This window comes from Culex pipiens, chromosome 2, assembly GCF_016801865.2.
Source record: "Culex pipiens pallens isolate TS chromosome 2, TS_CPP_V2, whole genome shotgun sequence".
NCBI classification, from domain to species: domain Eukaryota; kingdom Metazoa; phylum Arthropoda; class Insecta; order Diptera; family Culicidae; genus Culex; species Culex pipiens.
Genome location: NC_068938.1, coordinates 202,624,744 through 202,645,502, shown reverse-complemented (window position 1 = coordinate 202,645,502; position 20,759 = coordinate 202,624,744). Strand labels below are relative to the sequence as shown.

Below are 20,759 nucleotides of genomic sequence, written 5' to 3'. Positions count from 1 at the left end.
TCAAAATAATCTAAAATTATTTTTTCTGCATTGATAATATTATTTAGTTTGTTTGGGCTCGTTTAAAAATATTTTGAACTTTTATGAAATTACTATGTTCAGCACCGCAAAATCTTTTTTTCTTCCAAAAATAAAATTTTCTTCAAAACTTAGAAATTTTGGAAATTTATGATTTTGCAATCAACTTGACAGGTATATAATGCATTTTAAAACACTTTTTTCATTTAAAATTTAAGCTGAATGTACTTGTGATTTTAATCAAATTTTTATGTTTAGATTTTATGTTTAGGATTTTATGTTTCAGGAACAAGTAAATATAAATTGAAATCATTATTAAAAAAAAAGGAAGATTCAACAAAAAAACATTTAAACGAAAAAACATTATACATCGAAAATTCACTAACATTCAAATTACTTTTGAATAAATAACCCGAACATTCTCAAATGATACCAAACGCAGAGGAATGCATTTTTAATTGATTTCAGTTGATTGCACTTATATTTCTTTTGATTTTTTGAGGTTTTTCAAAAATACATTTTTGCCCCTTATTTTTTGAGCCAATTCTTAATAATTGGGTGAGGAGAGGGTTGGTCGATAAATTGTAAAATAGTTGCAACAGCCTTATTTCTTCGATTTTAATATTTTGTCTGACTTGTTATCCAGCTGTCATGAGTTCGAAACCCGAGGGAAGGTTTCTAAGTACACAGTAAGTTTAAGGGTCAGTTCATGAAAGGGTCATTATGACTTTTAAATTAATATAGAATACTATTATTCTTGCAATTATTAAAGATTTCTACGTAAGTGAAATTTAAACGTTTTATAAATATTTCCAAAAATGTATTATGAAAGTTTACTAGTTCTACTCACTTCGAAACTTGTGAAATTGTTTCAATTATTAAGATCTTTGAACAACATATTTTTGTCCTTAATTGGGTATCAAAATATTGAAACCTCATTATTTTTTACTAACAAAAAATAAAAAAAAGATTATCATAAAAAAGTTCAAAATGAACCTTGATTTTGGAAAAGTATAAAATCACTTGACAAGTGGTCAACGGGCCATTTTACATTATTATTCAAAATGGGTCCGCGGGCCACAAAAAATCACCTCGCGGGCCACGTTTGGCCCGCGGGCCATACTTTGGTCACCCCTGCTCTAAATTATGTAGAAGTTTGTAAAAAAATTTTTTTTTCATTTGTTGAACATGAATTTTTGCATCCATTATCCCCTCGGTATTCGATTTGTTTTGGTTTTTTGACGTTTGTCTGCTTTTTAACTGGGCTACGGCCCAGTTATCGAGCGCCCAGTTAAAAAGCAGCCCAGTTAAACAACGCCCATTTACCGAACAACTACTGTACTCAAATTTTCAAAATTTACAATATGGGTATCAAATGATGCGAAATTTTGTATGCTTTTTCACTTTATCAGAGTTTATACTTGCAAAATTCCAAAATTTTCGCAAAATACCCTATTTTAATGAAAATACTCAAATTTTCAAATATGCAATATGGGTATCAAACGAAGCGAAATGTTGCATTTAAATTGTGAATGCTTCATATAAAATTTTCCGTCATTCGATCCCACATTGCATATTTTAAAAATTTGAGTACTTTAGAAAAAATAAGGTATTTTGCGTTTTTTTTTTGTATTTAAAAAAACTCAATTAATGTGAAAAAGCAAACCAAATTACACTTCGTTTGAAACTTATATTGCAAATTTTGAAAATTTGAGTATTTTCGAAAAAATATTTTGTGAACAACTTTGAGTACATATTTTACTTTGAAACTTACTAGATTTTCAAAAAATATATTCCTAGTGAAGTAAATCTTTCCCTGTTCCTGAGGGGAACACCCTTGAAGAGTATCGGGGCCGGCATTTACAAAGCGGATTCAGTGACAGTTTATTAATCAACTTAATGTTAACATGTTAAGGTTAATGTTAACATTCCATAGGTCGCCTCCCTAAGGTGTCGTGATAAGGTCCAGTTTGTGACGATACACTACCTTCCCTTTACTAAGCAATCGAGTCCAGAAAGGAAACGATCACCAGTTGTGTTGGTCCGAACCGGGATTTGAACCCCGATCTCCCGCTTACGAGGCGGAAGCCATACCATTAGGCTACGTGGCACGGTCAAGTGAAAGCATAGAAAATTTAACATGATGTGGTTGAAATTAATCGATTTAAGTAAGATTTTTAAAATTAGTTAGAACTATCGTTATCGTTATCGAGATACGATACCGTCTGCTCATTTGGTAAAATTTTCAGAAGAATTATTTTTAATAAAATTGTTTGCAGGAAAACTTTTATTCATTACAAGCCTTACCCAGCAAACTTCGTTCTGCCTTATTTCGTTTGTTGACGTTTTTTTATTTTTGCCTATTCAGCCTCCTGTGATCAAAATATGATTTTACGTAACTTTCTCCATACAATTTGCCGATGCTCCGGAATCGGTTCCAGAGTGGCCAAAGTGTCAATTAGTTAGCGTAAGAACCTACCTTGGGCTTATACGAACCCAACGCAACAAAGAGCACCTCGATCCGACGCTCCGTATTGAACTGATTCGCGTTCGAACAAAACCGTCGAATTTTTTTATATATATAGATAATTTTAAAAAAATCTGCAGAGGCTTCGTTTGAATAATTTCTTATGTTTTTTTTTTCTGAAGTTTTAAATTGAGGTTTGTTAGTTTTTTAGGAGTATATTTATGCTACGGATTTTAAATAACATTCGATTTGCTTTGCATCGTGTCCCTTTTATAAATAAAAATGGTATTTAATATAGCTTGTCTAATCAAATCTTAATTGTGTTACAAAATTTGCTTTTCCGAAAAACTGAAACTCAGGCTTTACGTTTGAAAAGGGCAAAATTCAACATTTTATTTAATTTTCAAGTGTTGTCTTGAATTTGCATTTAAAAAATATGTTTAACAAAAAGGCATTTCAGAAGAATTCAAATTTTTGTAATTGTTTTTTTTTTGCATTTGACTGCTTTACAAAATATACCATAAAATTAAAAATTAAAGAAACAATTTAAAAAAAAATTAGGAAGTTTAACAAAAATTAGGCTGCGGCAAAAAAAATCTCCCCTCCATTTTTTTTTCTAAGTATGTACATCAAAATTTTTATGGAAATTTTTAGCAATTCCGAAAAACGCTTTTCAAACGGATTTTTTTGTCAAACATCCATGAGTTAAATAAATTTACTGTTAAAAACAAAAAAAAAATACTTTTCGATATAGTGTTGAAAAGTTAAAAAAAGTAAAGTTTTTTAAAGGTATTAATTTTTCATTCTGTTATTTTTGGTAGAAAAAAGTAGGCCGTTTCGTCGCTGACAGGAAAAAAAAGTAGTTTCACGACGAAATTGCAAAAAAAAAACTTTTTAACCACTTTTTTTCATTCGAAAGTTAGGGTGACTAGAGATGGCCGATTTTTCAACACAAGCTTTTATCGATTGCTTTTTTGCCCCTAAACAATTCCTCAAAATTTAGGAGCAATTGGTTACGTTCACACTTTGTGCATTGCGTTTCAGTTTGGAAATTTGTGTAGAAAAACCATAAAAAGAAAACATTTTTAAATAGTTTTACGATTTTTAGTAATTCATATTTTAAATTGAATTTTTAAACCAACATAAAAGCGTTAAGTTTAATTTAAAAAACGTAACTTAATCCACCTTTAGGTGGTTGGTGCCTTCCTCTCATTTAAAGAGTGATTACAATCCCCTAAAGTGTCCACATGGTTTATGGATCTCCCCTAACGTGATCGCAGCACCTAAGAGGTCCTAATAAAAATAAGTGACGAGTAAAAAAAACAGACTTCCTACAGACTTTTTGTCAAGATTATACAGACACCGCCTTTCAGGAAAATGGCATCCCCCTATAAGGCTTTTTTCGTGGCGACCAGACGGGACCATTTGAGGTTATGTAAATTCAGACCATTTTTTAAACTGCTTGTAATTTTAGATAGGTAAGTCAGATCTTGAAAATTCTTAGTCCACAAGAAAGGTCTTCTCATATGCTTTCTAAAAATATATAACATGTGAGGGTTTCATGAAAAAACCACCCTTTTTACCATAATTTAAATTTAATATGAAACAGTTTTTTCAACATAACTTTTTAAATACATGAGAAAACTGCATGAATTTAAATAGCAACTTAGGGGACGTTAAGACGGATCGATTAAAACCATTCCGGCCAAAATCGGTTGAGCCTGTGACAAGATATTCCAGTGACATTGATTTGGTACACATGTCTACATACAGCCAAACACACAGACATTTGCTCAGCTGGTGATTCTGAGTCGATATGTACAAATGAAGGTAGGTCTAGGAGGTCTAATTAAAAAGTTCGTTTTTCGAGTGATTTTATAGCCTTTCCTCAGTAAAGTGAGGAAGGCAAAAATATATTTATTTTTTTAATTTTCCGTGTAACGAGCCAGTCTAATGACTATGAATAATAAATTAAATTTTTATACTTTTTTATTGTTTTGCGCCCTTCCATAAACTGTTTTAATCCAAGATTGCGGCCAAAATTACGATTAAGAAGTATTGAAAAAAATCGATTATCCGAAGTCCCATACAAACCATCGGATAATTCAGTCTGGACTGAACTTACATAGTCTCATGAATTTTCAGATAATTTTGGGAAATTTAGGAGATGTTAGTTGACACTCTACATCAACGCAAACAAAGTTGTCCCGGTTCCGAAGAATTTCAGTAAAACATTTTGGAGCTCAGTAGTCACCATAGGCGGGAGAGGGTTGATGTTCCAACATTGTTCCATTTGTTTTCAGTTGCGACAAAAAAGTTTTAAAAGCAGTTTATAAAATTTACATTTTTTTATTTGTCTTATCTAGTTTAAGTCCATAATTCATATATTCACATTTTGCATTTCCTCCTCAAACCCCAAAATAAGCAAGCACAACAACAAAAAGAAAGCTTCACCCACCTTGCAGCCACCTGACTTGCGTGGCCGGTCCGTAGCCCTTGTCGTTGCGCGCCGCGATGCGGAAGATGATGGCCGGCTTCGAGGTGTAGTCGACGTGGGCCGTCTGCAGCGACTGGTTCGGCACGGTGCACTGGTTGTTCGGTCCGCAGTACACGCGCACAAACGCCAGCTGGGCCGCCGCCGACGCACTGCTCTTGTCCTTGGCGTTCTGCGACTTGACCGCCAGGTAAACGGAGTACTCCAGGATGTCGCCGGTGGTCGACGGGGGCGGTTCCCACGAGAGGTGCGCTCCTTCGGGAGATTTCGAGATTTTGATGGCGGACGGGGCGCCGGGGAAGCCGGGCAGGCAGGTCTTGAACGGGGCCACGTCGCTCCACTCGCCCCGGCCGCAGCTGTTGATGGCGGCGACGCGGAACCGGTACGCGCAGCCTGGTTCCAGGTTCAGGCGCTTGAACTTGGTTATGTCGGGGAGGTTGTCGGCGGAGAGGGATTCGCCGTCGTACAGGCAGTTCCACTCGTCAAAGTCTAGGAAGTTGGACACGGTGTGCGATAGGCCCTTGAAGATGCCGACCGTGGACCACTTGTCCTCGTCCTTGATCTTGACGAGCTTGATCTGTGGGGAGGGGAGGTTTTCGATTAGTTTAGTTTGGGATTGCTGGGTCAAACGCTTCCGACTTACATCTTCCTTCTCTTCCTTGGCCTTGCCCCGTCCGGCCTTGGCAACGGTGGTCACCTTGGCCTGCGTCGTGGTCGTTCCCTGAATCGTGGTGACGATCGCGGGTGCGGCCGTCGGCGCTGCCACGTTTCCATTACTATTGGCCAAGATATTCGCCGGTGGAACACCGACCGGAGACTGCAGCAGTGGCGAAGACAGTGTAAACTGCCTCGAGTTGGCGTCAAAGTACTTGACCGTGGTCGTAACGGGTTGTTGGCGCTGCTGTGGTGAAACGGCCGCCACCGGGATGGCCGCGCCGGATGGCGATGAAGATACGGTTGAGGTGGCGGAGAGCGAAGACGCGGTCGACGCAGTCGAAGTCATCAGATCTGACAGTACGGATGTTGCGGACGCCGCAGCTTCCGCCAGCGCGTCCAGATGGCTTCCGGTCGTGACGGAGGTGGTGCTGCTCGCCGCGGACGTGGTGCTTTCCGCGGGCGGCGTCTGACTGATAAACTGGGGCGTCGCAACATCGGCCGAAGAGAGATCCGCCGAGGTCGTTTTGAACGTGATGGTCTGGCTATCGTTCGACAGCAAACCCGCGTTCAGCTGACTGAAAAAAGCAAGCAAAACCAAACGTTAAATACCCCCAAACTCTTTTGAATAAAGTAGCGTCGAACCAACAAACTCACATAATATTGTCCGAACCGGACGCGGCCAACAGGTCGGCGTTCTGCAGCGACAGCAACTCGCCACTCTTAATCGTGGTCAAAATGTTCGCCGCTTCCGTCTCCGAAGCCGTCGGAGCACTGTTGACGCTGACCACCATGGGGGCTTGCGCTTGGGACGATGGTTCCGCCGCTGTCGAGCTGGCCATAGCAGAATCTGCCTCGTCGGAAGTGAGCATTGCGGTGGCATCGGCCTCGGCGGCAGCAACTGCTGCACTTTCATCGGTGGAATCGATGCCGGTGGTCGTGCTGGCAGCAGCTCCGGTTGCTTCGGCCAGTTCGGCTTCCAGCTGGGCAGCTTCGGCGGCGGTGGCCTCGGCAATAGCACTGCTGTCCGGTTGGTCGTCGAGGGGCATCTGGGGATGAAGATGATTTGGGTTTTTAGAAAAGTAAGCTTATTTGCAGCTTTTATTTGGAATAATGCAAATTTTATTTCAAATTCTTCTTATTAAAATGAGATTGTTTGGAGCGTTTATTTTAGTTTTTGTGTGTTTTCTTAAAAAAAATTGTTATTCTTTAAACACAACTCCGGTTGCTTCGAAAATTTGTGGTTTTTCTTTAAACACATTTTATTATTTATTTGCGTTAGTATTATTTTTTTTAAATTTTGCAGTTTTTCGTGGTGATTATTGCATTTGATCGTAATATTTCGATCGTAATTTCTCGATTCACGATCGAGATTTCTCGATAGTAAGATTACGGCTTACCATCGACAAATCTCGAAATTGCAAATTTTGACAAATTTTGAAATTAGGATCATAATTTGTAATACCATTTTATTTTTAAAAATTTTTTATTTAAAAGAAATATTTAAAACAATTACTATGCTCAATTTTCTTTAATATAAAAATAACAGATTTCAAAAAATTTAATTTTTTTTCAATATTTGCAAAATTTTAGATTAGAAAAATTTCAAATATTTCAAAATTTTAAAAAAATCGAAAATTTCAAAAAAAATAATAATTTATCAAATTTATTTTTTTTTAAAAAAAGTTTTAAAACTAAAAGCTTTTGAAAATCTTTAATTCTTTAAAAAAAAATTAATAACAAAAAATAATAAATATGTATTCAAAAGAAAAAAAATTTTAGTAAGAATTTTTTGAATATTTTTTAAAATGAACAAGATTTAAAATATTTTAAATTTACAGTCTAGAAAAAAAATTGAATATGACATACATTGTATAGATTATGAAAAATCTTACTCTACTGCCCAAATTTTTTTCTCGAAAATTTTTATTTTTCCCGTGTTTAGGAGGTCATTTTGAGCAACTTTTGTTCTACGAAAAATTTTACTTCTCTTGTTTTATGTTTTTCTTGTTTTATTTTTAGTATTTTATTTTGTTTTTATTTTGTTTAGTTTATGTATGTTTTTAGTAGTATTTGGCCTATTCTACCACCTCCTATCATTACATTTTGCCTATCAAATTTTTTCATGTTTTTACAATCAATTTTTCAATTTTATGCTTGTTTTTCACATTTTCTGGTATAGAATGACACCATTATCATTTAAATTGTAAAAAAAAAATGCCTAGAGGCATAGTCTGGGACACTACAAACATTACTGCATACTTCTTTTCACTTAAAATAAAGGGAATGTTAGTAAAAAACACAGCCAAAGTTGACCCCTAAAAAAATGAAATTTTTAAAAAACATTGGCAAAATCACATAGGGGCGGGGGGGGCAGAACGGTCCGCCTAAGTAAAATGCGCCAAAAACCATAGAAAAACATGAAAACTTATGAATTCAGTGTAGTAGGCTTATGCTTTGGGATGTTCCCTTCAATGTTATATACTTGGTTGAAGAAATTTTTTAGCTTAAAACTGTTTTTGAGCCACTTTAAAAAAAAAGTTTTTTCGACTTTTTTTCCAGGGTGCGGGGCAGAATGGGCCACCCTGTGGGGCAGAATGGGCCACCTTAGAAAACAAGCCATTTTGTCTAATACAACGTTGAAGGGAGATAAGAAATGACTTAAGGTACCTTTCTAACATAGTTTCCATGAAGTTAGACCACTTTAATAAAAATAGTCACTTACCAAAACAAAGATTTTTGAAAATAGTGTTAATATGTTGAAAAAGGACACTATTTTTACAAATAATCATCAAAACAACTAAAAAATCAACTAATGTTGCATTAAACGTGATTTGTGAAGCTACCAGGAGTGAAATAATCCATTTAATCCAAATTTCATAACTTTTGATTGTTTTTATAAGGCAGGATAAGGGTGGTCCATTCTGCCCCCAAGTGGATTTTAATTTAACACTTCCACCACCAAGTCTCTAAATGATTTTAAGGTTCCGTTGTTGTTTGTATACCTTGGTAGTAACATCTAGTAACGTTATAAGCATTGAGCAAACTTTTTCAAACAATCCAACTTTTCAGAAAGCTTATTTAAAAACCTCGAAAAAAACAACATTTGCGTGGTTTTGTCAATAAATTTACATTTTTGCTCATAATTCGAAAAATACAATGAATTCAAACGTCGTTTTCGGTATGGAGAAGTTATTTGACATCCTTTATAAGACCCTTGCCATACAATTGGTCTAAATCCATTCTAAAGCCCAAAACCAAGGGTGGCCCATTCTGCCCCCCTGGTCCATTCTGCCCCCCCTGCCCCTAAGACAAGTAAAACTTCCAACCCATAAATTTTCTAAAATTTTAAGAGTTCTTCTTTCCAATGCTTTTTCAAGATCAAAAATTTAGTTGAAAAATTGATTTTTGGCGAGTTTTTTTATATCGAAGCCCGTCTAAAGGCGGGGTTGGGTTGTAAAGGGTTAAAATTAAAACATTGTAACATCAAAATTTTTACCTTTTAGTTTTTTTTTAATTTCTGAAATTTAAAAAAATAATTGTTTTAATTTTTATTTTTTTTTTAATTTAATTTTTGAATATTTTGAAATTTTTAATATTTTTGATATTCTTTGTTTTTTTTTCAATTTTTTTTAAAAAAATAGCGATTTTTGGTTTTTTTTATTCAGGCCGTTGCAATTTTTTTTCAAAGTTTGAGTTTATGTTTTTGAATTCTTAATTTTTTAATAATATTTGTTCAGCTGTTGAATTTTTATTTGTTTTTTTTTTTGTATTTTAGTAGTTGTGTGTTTTTATTGTTTTTTTTTTCTAAGTTACAATATTTTATATTTTTGTATCTTTCAAAATATGTTTTTTGTAGTTTTTCTTTTTATTTCATTTTAAATTTTTGTTTATGTATTTTGATATTTTTGTATAGTTAGTCGAAACCTCAAGCTAATGAATTTCTGTAATTTTATATATTTGAACTTTTGTCAGGGCTGTGGATTCGAATAGCTTTTTAAGCGACTCCAGCCTCCGATTCCACAGATCTGGCTACTGTATTTTTAAGGTGAAACGGGAAGGCACCGCCATCTTGAAACCACGACTCGAGTTTTTAAAATCAGTTGAAATTAAAATGCCTTAACTAACAAGGTTATCAAGCAATCTGTCGAGTTCAGAATTTGATGGAAGTTGAACAAGAGTTGTCTAAGAACTGGCATCCTGTTTCACCTTAAATTTCTCGATTTATATTATAACTATTTTTAACAATTTGTATTTTTTGTACATTTGATGTTCAATGCTCGATGATGTTCAATACTTTTTAGTAAAAAATACCCAAAAAAGCCGAAAACCAAAAATACCATAATGGAACTATTTTTTTAAGGTTATTTTTTTTGTTGTTCGGAACTGAATTAAGTTTCATTTGTGCCTTCCATTTCATTAGGGCACATAACTTTTCTAAAAAAAAGAGTATCCTTCTCACACCTTATTTAAACTATGATTTGAGTGAAATGGATACACTCTTGTTTACAAAAGTTATGTGCCCTTTTGAAATGTTAGGCTCCAATTTAAAAATCACAAAAGAGCGAAAATCAGGAAACATGAATGAGGCGAAAAAAATACAAAGAAAATTAGTGTTAAAAACAAAACAAACTAAAGTTCCCAGAAGTTTCCAGCACCAAATGTATGACTTACTTGAGAGATATTTTCAGAAGATGGGAATCCGAGTTTTGGAAATTTCTTACTGAACTTGTTCAGGAAAACAGAAATGGGGATTTGATGGTGGAAAACTTTAGTGTATTTGGTGCCAACAATGCAAGTTCGATCTGATATATTGACAAATTTCATTTCAATTTTACAATTGCTATTTTTTACAGTTGGTAGAAAAATAAACAATAAAATACTGTATGATAAAATAAAAATAAATAATAAAGTCACCTGCTGAAAACCACGACAAATATGTTCTAATCTAATCTAAAAAAGGACGCTACAAATAAAAAAAAGTGAAAATCTAACTCACATTCTCTGGCGCATCAGCCGCGACCTCTCCCTTCTCCTGCTGATCCTGCTCCATCTCTTCCGGAACTGCCACGGAAGCCACAAACGAACCCTCCTCCGCAGCCGGTTCCGCCATTTCTTCATCCCCTTCCATCGCCATCTGCTGCTGCTGCTGTAGCAACTCATCCTCTCCCGTCACGTCATTCGTCGCTTCTCCCTCCGCACCTTCCGCGACGTCATTCGTCGCCTCTCCCTCCGCACCTTCCGCGACGTCACCGGTCGCCTCTCCCTCACCCTCCGCAACGGCCAACAGCTGCTGCAACTGATCCTGCTGCTCGTCAATTCCAGGCTCCGCATTCTCCGCGCCCACATCAGCTTCCTCCATCGCTTGATCGCCACCATCTCCAGCCACCTCTTGCTGCGGATCTTGTTCAGCTGTGGCGAGCAGGTCACCTGCACCCGTGGCGTCCCCTTCCGGGTTTTGACTCTCGATCGCGGCCGCCCCTCCAAACAGTCCTAACCGGACGTAGCGGGGGGTGATCGGGGGTTGTTCTTCCCGCATTTCCGTGTCCTCGTCGTCGTCGGAGGAGGGGAAGTCGTGGCATCCGTCGAGTTGCTCGAACGTGGGCCAGGTTGGGGCGGATCTGCTGGGCGTCGTCGTGGCGGGGAGTTCTTCGATGCGAGCGGGTTCGAACATTTCGTCGTCTTCGTCCGGTTGGGGGAAGAGGTCGTAGCAGCCGTCCATCTGTTCGATTTGGTCGCCGTCGTTTTCGATGAGGCCGGCTTCGGCGGCGAGCGCAGCGAAGGCCGCGTCCGTTGAGACCTGTTCTTGCTGCTGTTGTTGTTGTTGCTGCTGCTGTTGCTGGGCGAGTTGAGCTTGCTGTTGTTGGAGTTGGATCTGCTGGTATTGCTGCTGGGTTACGATCCGGGTGGTGGTTTTGGATGGCAACATGACGATCTTTTGTTGGCCGGGGATGCCGCCGCTGCCGGTTGCGCCGGACGAGGGGACGATGGTGACGGTTTTTTGGCCGCCTCCGGCGGAGGGTGCGAGCTGAACGGTGACGGCTTTGCCGCCGATCGTGAGGGCTTTTTGGGGCATGTTGATGATTTGGGTTCCGGCGATCTTTTGGCCACCGGCGCCTTGGAGGCCGCCCACGGGGACGGTGAAGGTGATGGGTTTGCCCCCCTGCACGGCACGAAGCTTGATGGCCTGTCCGCCGATGTTGGCGGTGGTTGTGCCGGCGGTGCCGGCCTGTAGTACGGTGGTTGCACCGCCGATTCCGGTCACAGTTCTGCTGGTTGAGATCGTGTTGATCATTTGAGAGGTCGACAGACTGACAAAGTTGTTTGCGGACGAGGTTACGGTTCCGCTGACGGTTCGGATGCCTTGCGGCGTGGTGACCACGATGACCTGCTGGTTCGATCGGATCTGCTGGCCGGCCTTGTTCGTGATGACCAGCGTTGGCTTACCGGCCACGTTCGTTCCGACCTTGCCAACCTGCACAATGTTCGGGTTCTTCATTAGGATCTGCTTGCCACCGATCGTTCCGGTTGAGGACATCAGCTTGACAACGTTGCCTCCAATGACCGCCGTCTTCTGACCTCCAACCGTTGCTTGCTGAATGGTTCCGGCGCTCGCTCCCTGCAGGATATTGGAAGTCACAATCTGCTGCTGCGTCTGAAGACCACCCGCTCCCTTCTGAAGCATGTTGACCTTGGGCAATGTTTGAACGGTCATGCCTTGGCTCGTCTTGACCAGCGTTACAATCTGCGGCTGGTTCATCGCCGATCCCGTGCCCTGTCCACCAGCTCCGCCCACGATCGTCAACGGCTTCTGCAGAATGATCTGCTTGCCTCCGATCGTGGCCGTCGTGGTCGTCGATCCGGACGCACTGACAATGCGCTGCTGCTGCAGCTGAGCTCCGACAATGTTCTGACCGCCAGCCGCGCGCAGCACCGTTGCCGCTTGCTGGCCCGTAATCTGCTGAACGACGTTCCCTGCGCTACTAACGCTAACCATCGGTTGTTGCGTAGCGATCCTCACCGGTTGCCCCGTTGACGACAGCACACGAATCGGCGTTCCACCGGTCGTAATCTGCTGGGCGTTCGAAACCGACGTCCCGCTCACAACCCGAATCGTCTGCGGCTGAGCCTGTTGAATGATCTGCGTCGGCTGTTGCTGCAAGATCGGCGAAGTCGGCGTCAATATCTGCTTCTGCACTTGCTGCTGCTGAAGCGGCTTGGCCTGGACCTTGGTCACGATGCGCTGCATCTGCTGAGGTTGCTGTTGCTGGTGTTGCGGCGAAGTCACGCTATGCACCGGCGACGACGGCACCGCTGCCATCGGAGTTGGACTCTGCAGCCCGGGAGGATTGTGCACCGGACTGCTGATCTGCTGAATGTTTGGACTCGCGACGGACATCAACGGCGACACAGCTTGAACCTGATGCGACGGAGACACCGCCATTGGCGACGCAGTCGCCCGACCCTGAAGAGTTTTGATAACTGCAAAAGAGAAAAAACAAGCAAATTACCAACCAAACTCACCCCCAAAACCCAAACTCATCATACTTGGCTGCTGCAGCAGCGGCTCCCCGCTGGTCAACCCCGCCGCGATCCCCGCATTCGTCAGCGGTGACATGGAACCGGCGGCAGCCGCCGGCGACGACATGGTTGGAATGGGCGAACCCAACGTCGGCATTGGTGCTGGCGGGGCAATCGCTGCCGGAACCGGTGCCGGCGTGGGAGTCGGCGGTGCGGGCGTGACCGTCGGCGGAGGTTGCGGGATCTTCTGCACCTCCAGGATGTAGTACGCGGCCGATGGGACCGAGGGCCAGCACAGCTCGAGCGAGTGCGTGGAAGCGCGGACCAGCTGGACGCGGGATGCGGCGGCCGGGCGTTCCACCTCCAGGTACCAGAGGTCTTTGCAGCAAACCTGTGTGAGATTACAGCGGGGAGCGAAACACACGTTAGAATGGAAGCAGCTGGAGCGAGGGCTTGGGGGAAAAAGTGGGAGCAAAATAAACAAACTCAACAGAAGAAACGTTGGCAGAAACTGCAAAAAGTTGGGCAAATTTGAAGGGACAACTGATAAGAAAAATAAAAATTAAAAAAAGAAACAAAAAAGAAAACATAAAAACAAACACGCATAAAATGAAAAAGAGCTCTCAACTAAATTAAGAATCAGTGTGAATTCTGAAGAAGTCGGAGGAGTCTCCGGCCGGAAGCTCTCCGGATTGGTGGAACGAAGCAGACAATCAAAACCTAGATTACAACAACAAGCAGAAGAATAATGATTTTAGGGGGGTGCACTGTGGGAGAAATGTGAGCGTGAGACGAAATATTGAATTTACACTTAAGACTTAATATATTACTTTTAGAGCATTTTATTATTGTTTTCGATATTGAGTTTTAGTTTGCAATACCTTTCATTTAACTTGATTCTCATATATTTTGAGTAGGACTAAGCTTTACCTAAATCTACTAGTGTGCAATTCCCATAAAACAAGGGCATAAGCTAAAATAAATTGTGTCTAGAGGGTGACGATTCTCGAGATTTTCAATTTCCCGGGAATCGAGAGTTGTATTTTGCTATTTCCCGGGAATTCCCGGGACCCGGGAGTTTTTTTTAAACTATGCAATAGTGCCAATAATTTAACAGAAATGTAAAAAAAATGTTCAGTAACATGTTATGTTATAAACTAATTCAGTTACAATTAATTCAAACTTATTCAATGAAACGTTAATTTAAGTAGCCTCGTTTTATAGTTCACAGTTCTACATTTTGATATATTTTTTCTGAATTCTGAAGCTTTTTGCATGAACTTGTTATTATATTTTTAAAAATTTAAAAAAGCTAATATATAATTTCTCAGTATCTTTATTTTTGCAATTTTATAAATAACGACTCAAAACAACAATTTAAAATTGTTTTTCCTTCTTGGGTCAACTGTAAATATTAAATAAAGAAATATTAACAGTTATCCGGAAAACCAGAATTTTAACAATTGGCGGACCTAAACATTACAAAGCGTTGCAGAGTTATTTTTCCAAAATGTTATCTTCCCTATGAAGCCATTTTGTGTCATTGGTAAACCCATGCAAGTTGGCAGCTGTCCAAACAAAAATGATACATAAATATTCGAAAATCTCTAACTTTTCAAGGAATTTTCTGATCAATTTGGTGTCTTGGGCAAAGTTGTAGGTATTGTTGAGGACTATTCAGGAAAAAATAGGTACACGGAGAAAAAATCTTGCCGATTTTTAAATAACTTTTTGAACCATAGGGAGTTTGGTCAAAAATTTTGCCACCCAGTTATAAACTTTTGAATAAATAGTGATTTTTGGAAAAATCTAAATTATATCCAGAAACCTCTTTTGGCCTCATTTTATATGTAAATTTGAATTTCTTATCGAAATGTATTTTCCATTTTTTTAATGAAGTGCCTCGTTTTCAAGATATAGCCTCCGAAAATTTGATTTCAGTGAAATATTTGGAGTTTTTCGGTTTTTAACCCTCTCCCGCCCATGGTTACTCCAGAGCACCAAAACTTTGAACTCAAATATCTCGGAACTGACACAACTTTTCATTGTGCTTTAAGTTGCAGGTGTTCATGTAGAATGTATACTAACATCTCCCCAAATTTTATCAAATTTGGTCAAGCACAAGCAAAGTTACAGTACGAAATGTAAACAAAAATGGGCAAATTTTAGGGAAATAAATAAGACCTGTTTTCAAAAGCCCGTAAAAATTACCAAACACAAAATTTTATGAAACAAAAAATTTGTTTGGACCAATTTTGAGTGTTTTTCAACCTTTTTCATTTGGTGCACCAGAGCACCACCTAGGCATATGAGCAACTAAATATTTAGGAGCACTTTTTTCTAAATTGGGTCCTAAAATGAAGCTTAGATTGCTGATATTATTGTTTACAGCGATAAAGCTTATTTTTCTGAGTACAATGACCCTTTGTACGACCACATAGAGTTTAAAATGGATTTTTAAATCAATTTTGAAAAATTAACCTCGCGGTCCTTCTTGACAGAAAAGCTCCTACAGCTCGTTCCAAGGGGACCATAGTTGATCAATCGAAAAAATGTTGTCTTGTCAAACAAAATTTTCGCATTAAAATGAAAAAAAGTGATCAGAAATGGTTTTTAATCGTGTTTTTTACCGTTGTACATAAAAGTTTACATAGGGCTTTAGTACCCAATTACAGAAAAAGCTTATTTTTACCAAAACAAAAGTTTATAAACGTTTTGACTATTCATAAACAAGACAAAACATTGTTATTAGACCGATGGTTTTATTATTTTCTTTATTTTTCATGAAAATGGTTGTTTGTGAGTTTTGAATGAGCCAATCAAAGAAATCTGAAAATGCAGAGAATTTTGAATTTGTAATTCTAACTTCAGAAATATGGTCTTACAGCAAAGAATAAGTAGTTTTTAACACATTTCTTAGCATTTTCAAACAACTGAACCAATAGATTTGAAGAAAACGAGATTGATGGTGCTCTGGTGCACCACTTCAAATTCAACTTTTTTGCACCAATTCGATGTTTGTGGGTCAAAGTAAAGTATTTCCTGCAATATCGTACCAAAATTTAGCCATTTACTATTTTTACGATAAGCAAACAGCTCTGGGCGTTAGAGGGTTAAAAATGGTGACCATTTTTTTTTTTTTTTTGTTTGATGCCACTATCCACTGCGACCAGGAATTAGATCTATTGCGGACTTGCAATTCTATTTATAGAATCACAAAGGCTTCTTCTGTTATTAGGTAGATGGGACACGCACACACGCTATTGTTGAGCGAGTGTGTCGAGCGATCCACTGCCGTAACTTCGCCGCCGAAGAGGTTTGAATGTTTTTTCAATCCTCTTTGGCTCTGCCTTTTCCACTCTGTACTGTCCAAATGAATCGCTAGAACCGAAGTGCACATTTTACGTTTACTTATACCCAGCTAGCCCTTAAGTTCTGGTTTCTGAAAAACTCGTCCCTTCAAAGCACTTTTTGCGATCGGGCCGTGGAGCTCTGTAGGGCAATTATACAGAGAACAGTTGGTCCTTATACATGTGAAGAGTACAGGGGAAAGGATGTGCCGAGCCATGTGGGTTTGAAACCACGACCTTCCGCTCGTAAAGCGAAACCTGTAACCATTAGACCACAGGAGCTCGGCATGGTGACCATTGGTGACCATTACTAAAAATATTTGTTTTACCTAGTTCAGAAAATTTAGTACTTCTTCGAAAACAATATTTAAAAAAATTGAAGCAAGATTAACGTTTCAAAAAGGTCAAATATTTTATATTACGCCCTTTTGAAATGATAGCTTTGATTAAAAAAAATGATGATGTTCAGATTACAAAAAAAAAATCCAAGTGGTTTATGGATGGTCCCTTAGGAACTTCGGGAATCGAATCATGGACAATTTTTACTGCATATTTAGGATCACTTTTGACATTAAATTCGACCCAATTTTAGTCAAATTTTAAACCCATATGCATTTTCTCAACATTTCATCATCAGTTTTGGTTTTTTTTAATACTAATTTTTGAAGTTTTAAGCCTGTTTTCAACCTAAAAATTTATTTATTTTCTCAGTAAAAAAACATTAATATAAAATAAGAGAATGAACCTAATGATTTTTTTTTGACATGTTAAAAATTTAAGATATTATGAAATTAGAAATTTAAATAAGAAAATAAAATCGCAGTTAGGGAGCGTTCTTTTATTACGTAACGCACGTTGATTGTCGTGCTTAAGTATGACCCCTAAACTACGCTAAAGTATTTTTTTTAATCCAATATGGCTGTGATGAAATATTGAAAAAAATCAATTCATTACTTAATAGTTAATAGGCAATCAACTATTCATATTTGTGGTCGCAGAAATCGAACTTAAAAAAAATTTTACTAAAAAACTGAAAAAAACGAAAAACATTTTTTTTCTTGATTTGATTATCCGAAGTAGGGGAAATCTACCCATTTTAATCCTAATAAGCGGTCGTGTATGAATGATGCTGGATAATCTAGAGTCTCCCTTGAATTTTACGAAAACCAAGTACACCAACGAGTAGAGCAAGTTTTTGTGAACATTTCTGTTTATTTTCACTTTCACTAAAAGTTATTCTATTTCTTTACCAAGCATTTAACAAAAAAAAATTCCCAAGGGTATTCTAATCGAGGCGAATGCATTGGGCCACGCCCATTTTTCTAATATTGGCTTAGTTCTTTTTTCTTCCAACACTCTGTCGAGTGTTGCCATTTGCGCTGACAGTTCAAACGAACACTCACGAAAAGTGGCATTTATAGGGAAAGTTTCCTGGCAACCTTCGGATTGTCGAAACTTGGATAATCGAGTCTGGACTGTATAACTTTCGAAATCAATCGATCGCTTGCACCAATTAGGGTAGTTGCTGTAGAACTTTGTCTGAATCAAAATAATCTCAATAGTTTGGGATTCTCCTTTGTTAGTCCCTTTGTGCAAACATTTATACACAGTCAAATTAAAAATCCGCGTTAAAAAAATTCAACAGCTGCGCAGTGTCCCTCCTAGCCAAGAAGAAAACCGAAAAAACAGCAACAACAAAACAACCAGACAAAAATAACAAACAATTCGCTCTCGCATCAAAGTCATCGTTCGTTTCACACCGATAACTTAATTGTAGTAAAACAGAGCTCACCCTGACCTGGTTGTTCCAGGCCTTCCGGTAGCCGTCCCGTCCGGACCAGATGTACAGCCGGGTGTGAATGCCGACCGCGCAGTGGCCGGCCCGAGCCCGCGGCATGTTCTCCTCCTCCGTGTCCAGATCGAGCTCCTCCCAGGTCATGGTTTCTGTTGGAGAGACATCCGAAACGGTTAGTAAGGGAAATGATTAGGATTTTGGGAGTCGTTGCCTCACCGAGATTCAGACAGGCCAGCGTGTTGGTGCACTTCCATTCCTTCTCATGCTTCTCCACCTTGACGACGTCCTCCATGACCAGCGGGACCCAGCCGCCAAACACGTACATCCGGTTGCCGATCAGCGTCGAGCTGTGCAGTGACCGGGGCAGCGGCAGCGGGCCACTCGTGCGGGGTCTCGTCCACGACATCGTGTCCGTGTCGAGCAGCCACAGGTCCCCTAACCGGCAGCCGGACATTCCGCCGTAGATTACGAGCCAGTACTTTTTGTTCTTCTTGTCGTACCAGGAGACGGCCGTGTGGGACTCGCGCGGCGGCGGACTCTCGCCGAACGTCGTCGGCATCTCCCACTGCAGCTGGTTGTTCTTGATCTCCAGGATGTACAGATCGTTCAGATACTTGGGTATGTTGTTCTTCGGGTCGTCACTCTCGTTGGCGAGTCCACCGAACAGGTAGATCCGGTCGCCGACGAGGGTGAAGCTGTGCCCGAGACGACGACACGGCGGCAGCCCCGACTCTGGCGGCTTCGGTCGCAGCTTCTTCCACTCCCACTTGGTCGCCTGCAGTTCGTACAGCTCGTTCGAGTACTTGCCGTACTCGACCATGCCGCCGAACACCAGAATGCGGGTGCCGTCCACGACGAACCCGTACGCGGCACAACCGGGCGGGACGTCGCCCTTGGTGGCCGGAACGTACCATTGGTTGGTAGCTGGAAATTAAGATGGACATTGATGAACTCGTCTGCCTTTGAAGGGGTAGCTGAGGTTTTGCTTGAAGAACGGGGTTCAGAAACGGTTTCGCTCTCGTTTAAGGTTTCAATGCATGGCACTCGAGGACCTCGTTGGACCTGTTGAAGTCTACGGCAGTCCGAATGCTAATAAAAGGCTGAGAAATTTCATCATTACCGTAAGGTTTTGAATTTATAAGATCTAACCGTAAATGAAGGTAACTCTCTCTCTCTCGGCAGCTTTGATTTAAATGGATTGCCTAATTATCAAAAGTTTAAAGCTAAGCTAAACATAAACAAAATACTGCATGATTAATTCAAAATTATGTCAACTAAGGCAAAAACATTAAGTTTAACACTAAACTTAATAATTCTAATTAGATTCATGTTGAACGAATTGCGCAAGTCCATTCATGTGCGCTCAAGTTTTTCAACCAAGAAACACCTCTGCTTCGTTGGGCTGAAGCAAAACTCCATCGCTCTTGTTTTGCTCCTTCACTTTCGTGCCATCCGTCTCGCGTTATTTGCATTGCCTATCTCGTTTGCACACACGCTTCTTGTCGCTGTTTCGCGTTCGTTCTGTTTGGATGTTTCCAGAACGTCTCCCTTGCTCGTTTCGAACATTGGCCTTCTGTCTTCTTACTCTAGCTCACAGTGGGCGAATTTCGAACAGGGTGGTCAAATTGATTCTCATCAAAAACCTCTTTCTGGACTAGTTGAACAGCATTGCGTTTCCCAATCACAGACGTAATCGTCAAGTATCTTGTTCTGGATCAGTTGAACAGCATTGCGTTTCCCAATCACAGACGTAATAGTCAAGTATCTCTTTCTGGATCAGTTGTACAGCATTGCATTTCCCAATCACAGACGTAATATACAAGTATCTCTTTCTGGATCTGTTGAACAGCATAGCATTTCTCAATCACAGACGTAATTCTCAAGTATCTCTTTCTGGATCAGATGATCAGCATTGCGTATCCCAATCACAGACGTAATATTCAAGTATCTTTTTCTGGATCAGATGAACGGCATTGTATTTCCCAATCACAGACGTAATATTCAAGTATCTCCTTCTGGATCAGTTGTACAGCATTGCGTTTCCCAATCACAGACGTAATATTCAGGTATCTCTTTCTGGATCAGTTGAACAGCATTGCGTTTCCCAATCACAGACGTAATGTTCAAGTATCTCTTTCTGGATCGATCAGTTAAACAGCATTGCGTTTCCCAATCGTGAAGTATCTCTTTCTGGATCAGTTGAACAGCATTGCATTTCCCAATCACAGACGTAATTGTCAAGTATCTCTTTCTGGATCAGTTGAACAGCATTGCGTTTCCCAATCACAGACGTAATTGTCAAGTATCTCTTTCTGGATCAGATGAACAGCATTGCGTTTCCCAATCACAGACGTAATCGTCAAGTAATTGTAATTGTAATTTATTTGGTAACGATATCCTGTTAGTTTACACTTTGTATCAGGGCAAGGAAGGGATTAAGGAGATTGTACATTTGGAGCC

The 20,759-nt window shown here is 39.8% G+C and overlaps 1 protein-coding gene across 2 annotated transcripts in view; it reads right to left on the bottom strand.

Moving 5' to 3' along the window:
* LOC120418158 (host cell factor) overlaps nt 1-20,759 on the bottom strand; it is a 29,707-nt gene that overhangs the window by 2,326 nt on the left and 6,622 nt on the right. The window contains exons 3-9 of one of the 2 annotated variants that reach the window (XM_039580455.2): nt 18,516-19,223; nt 18,297-18,448; nt 13,182-13,545; nt 10,633-13,115; nt 6,291-6,682; nt 5,623-6,211; nt 4,944-5,556 (exon numbers count right to left, since the gene is read on the bottom strand). In XM_039580455.2, coding sequence (XP_039436389.1) covers nt 4,944-5,556; nt 5,623-6,211; nt 6,291-6,682; nt 10,633-13,115; nt 13,182-13,545; nt 18,297-18,448; nt 18,516-19,223 — 5,301 coding nt within the window. The remainder of the gene's footprint in view (nt 1-4,943; nt 5,557-5,622; nt 6,212-6,290; nt 6,683-10,632; nt 13,116-13,181; nt 13,546-18,296; nt 18,449-18,515; nt 19,224-20,759) is intronic. The other variant, XM_039580456.2, reaches the window with a different exon arrangement.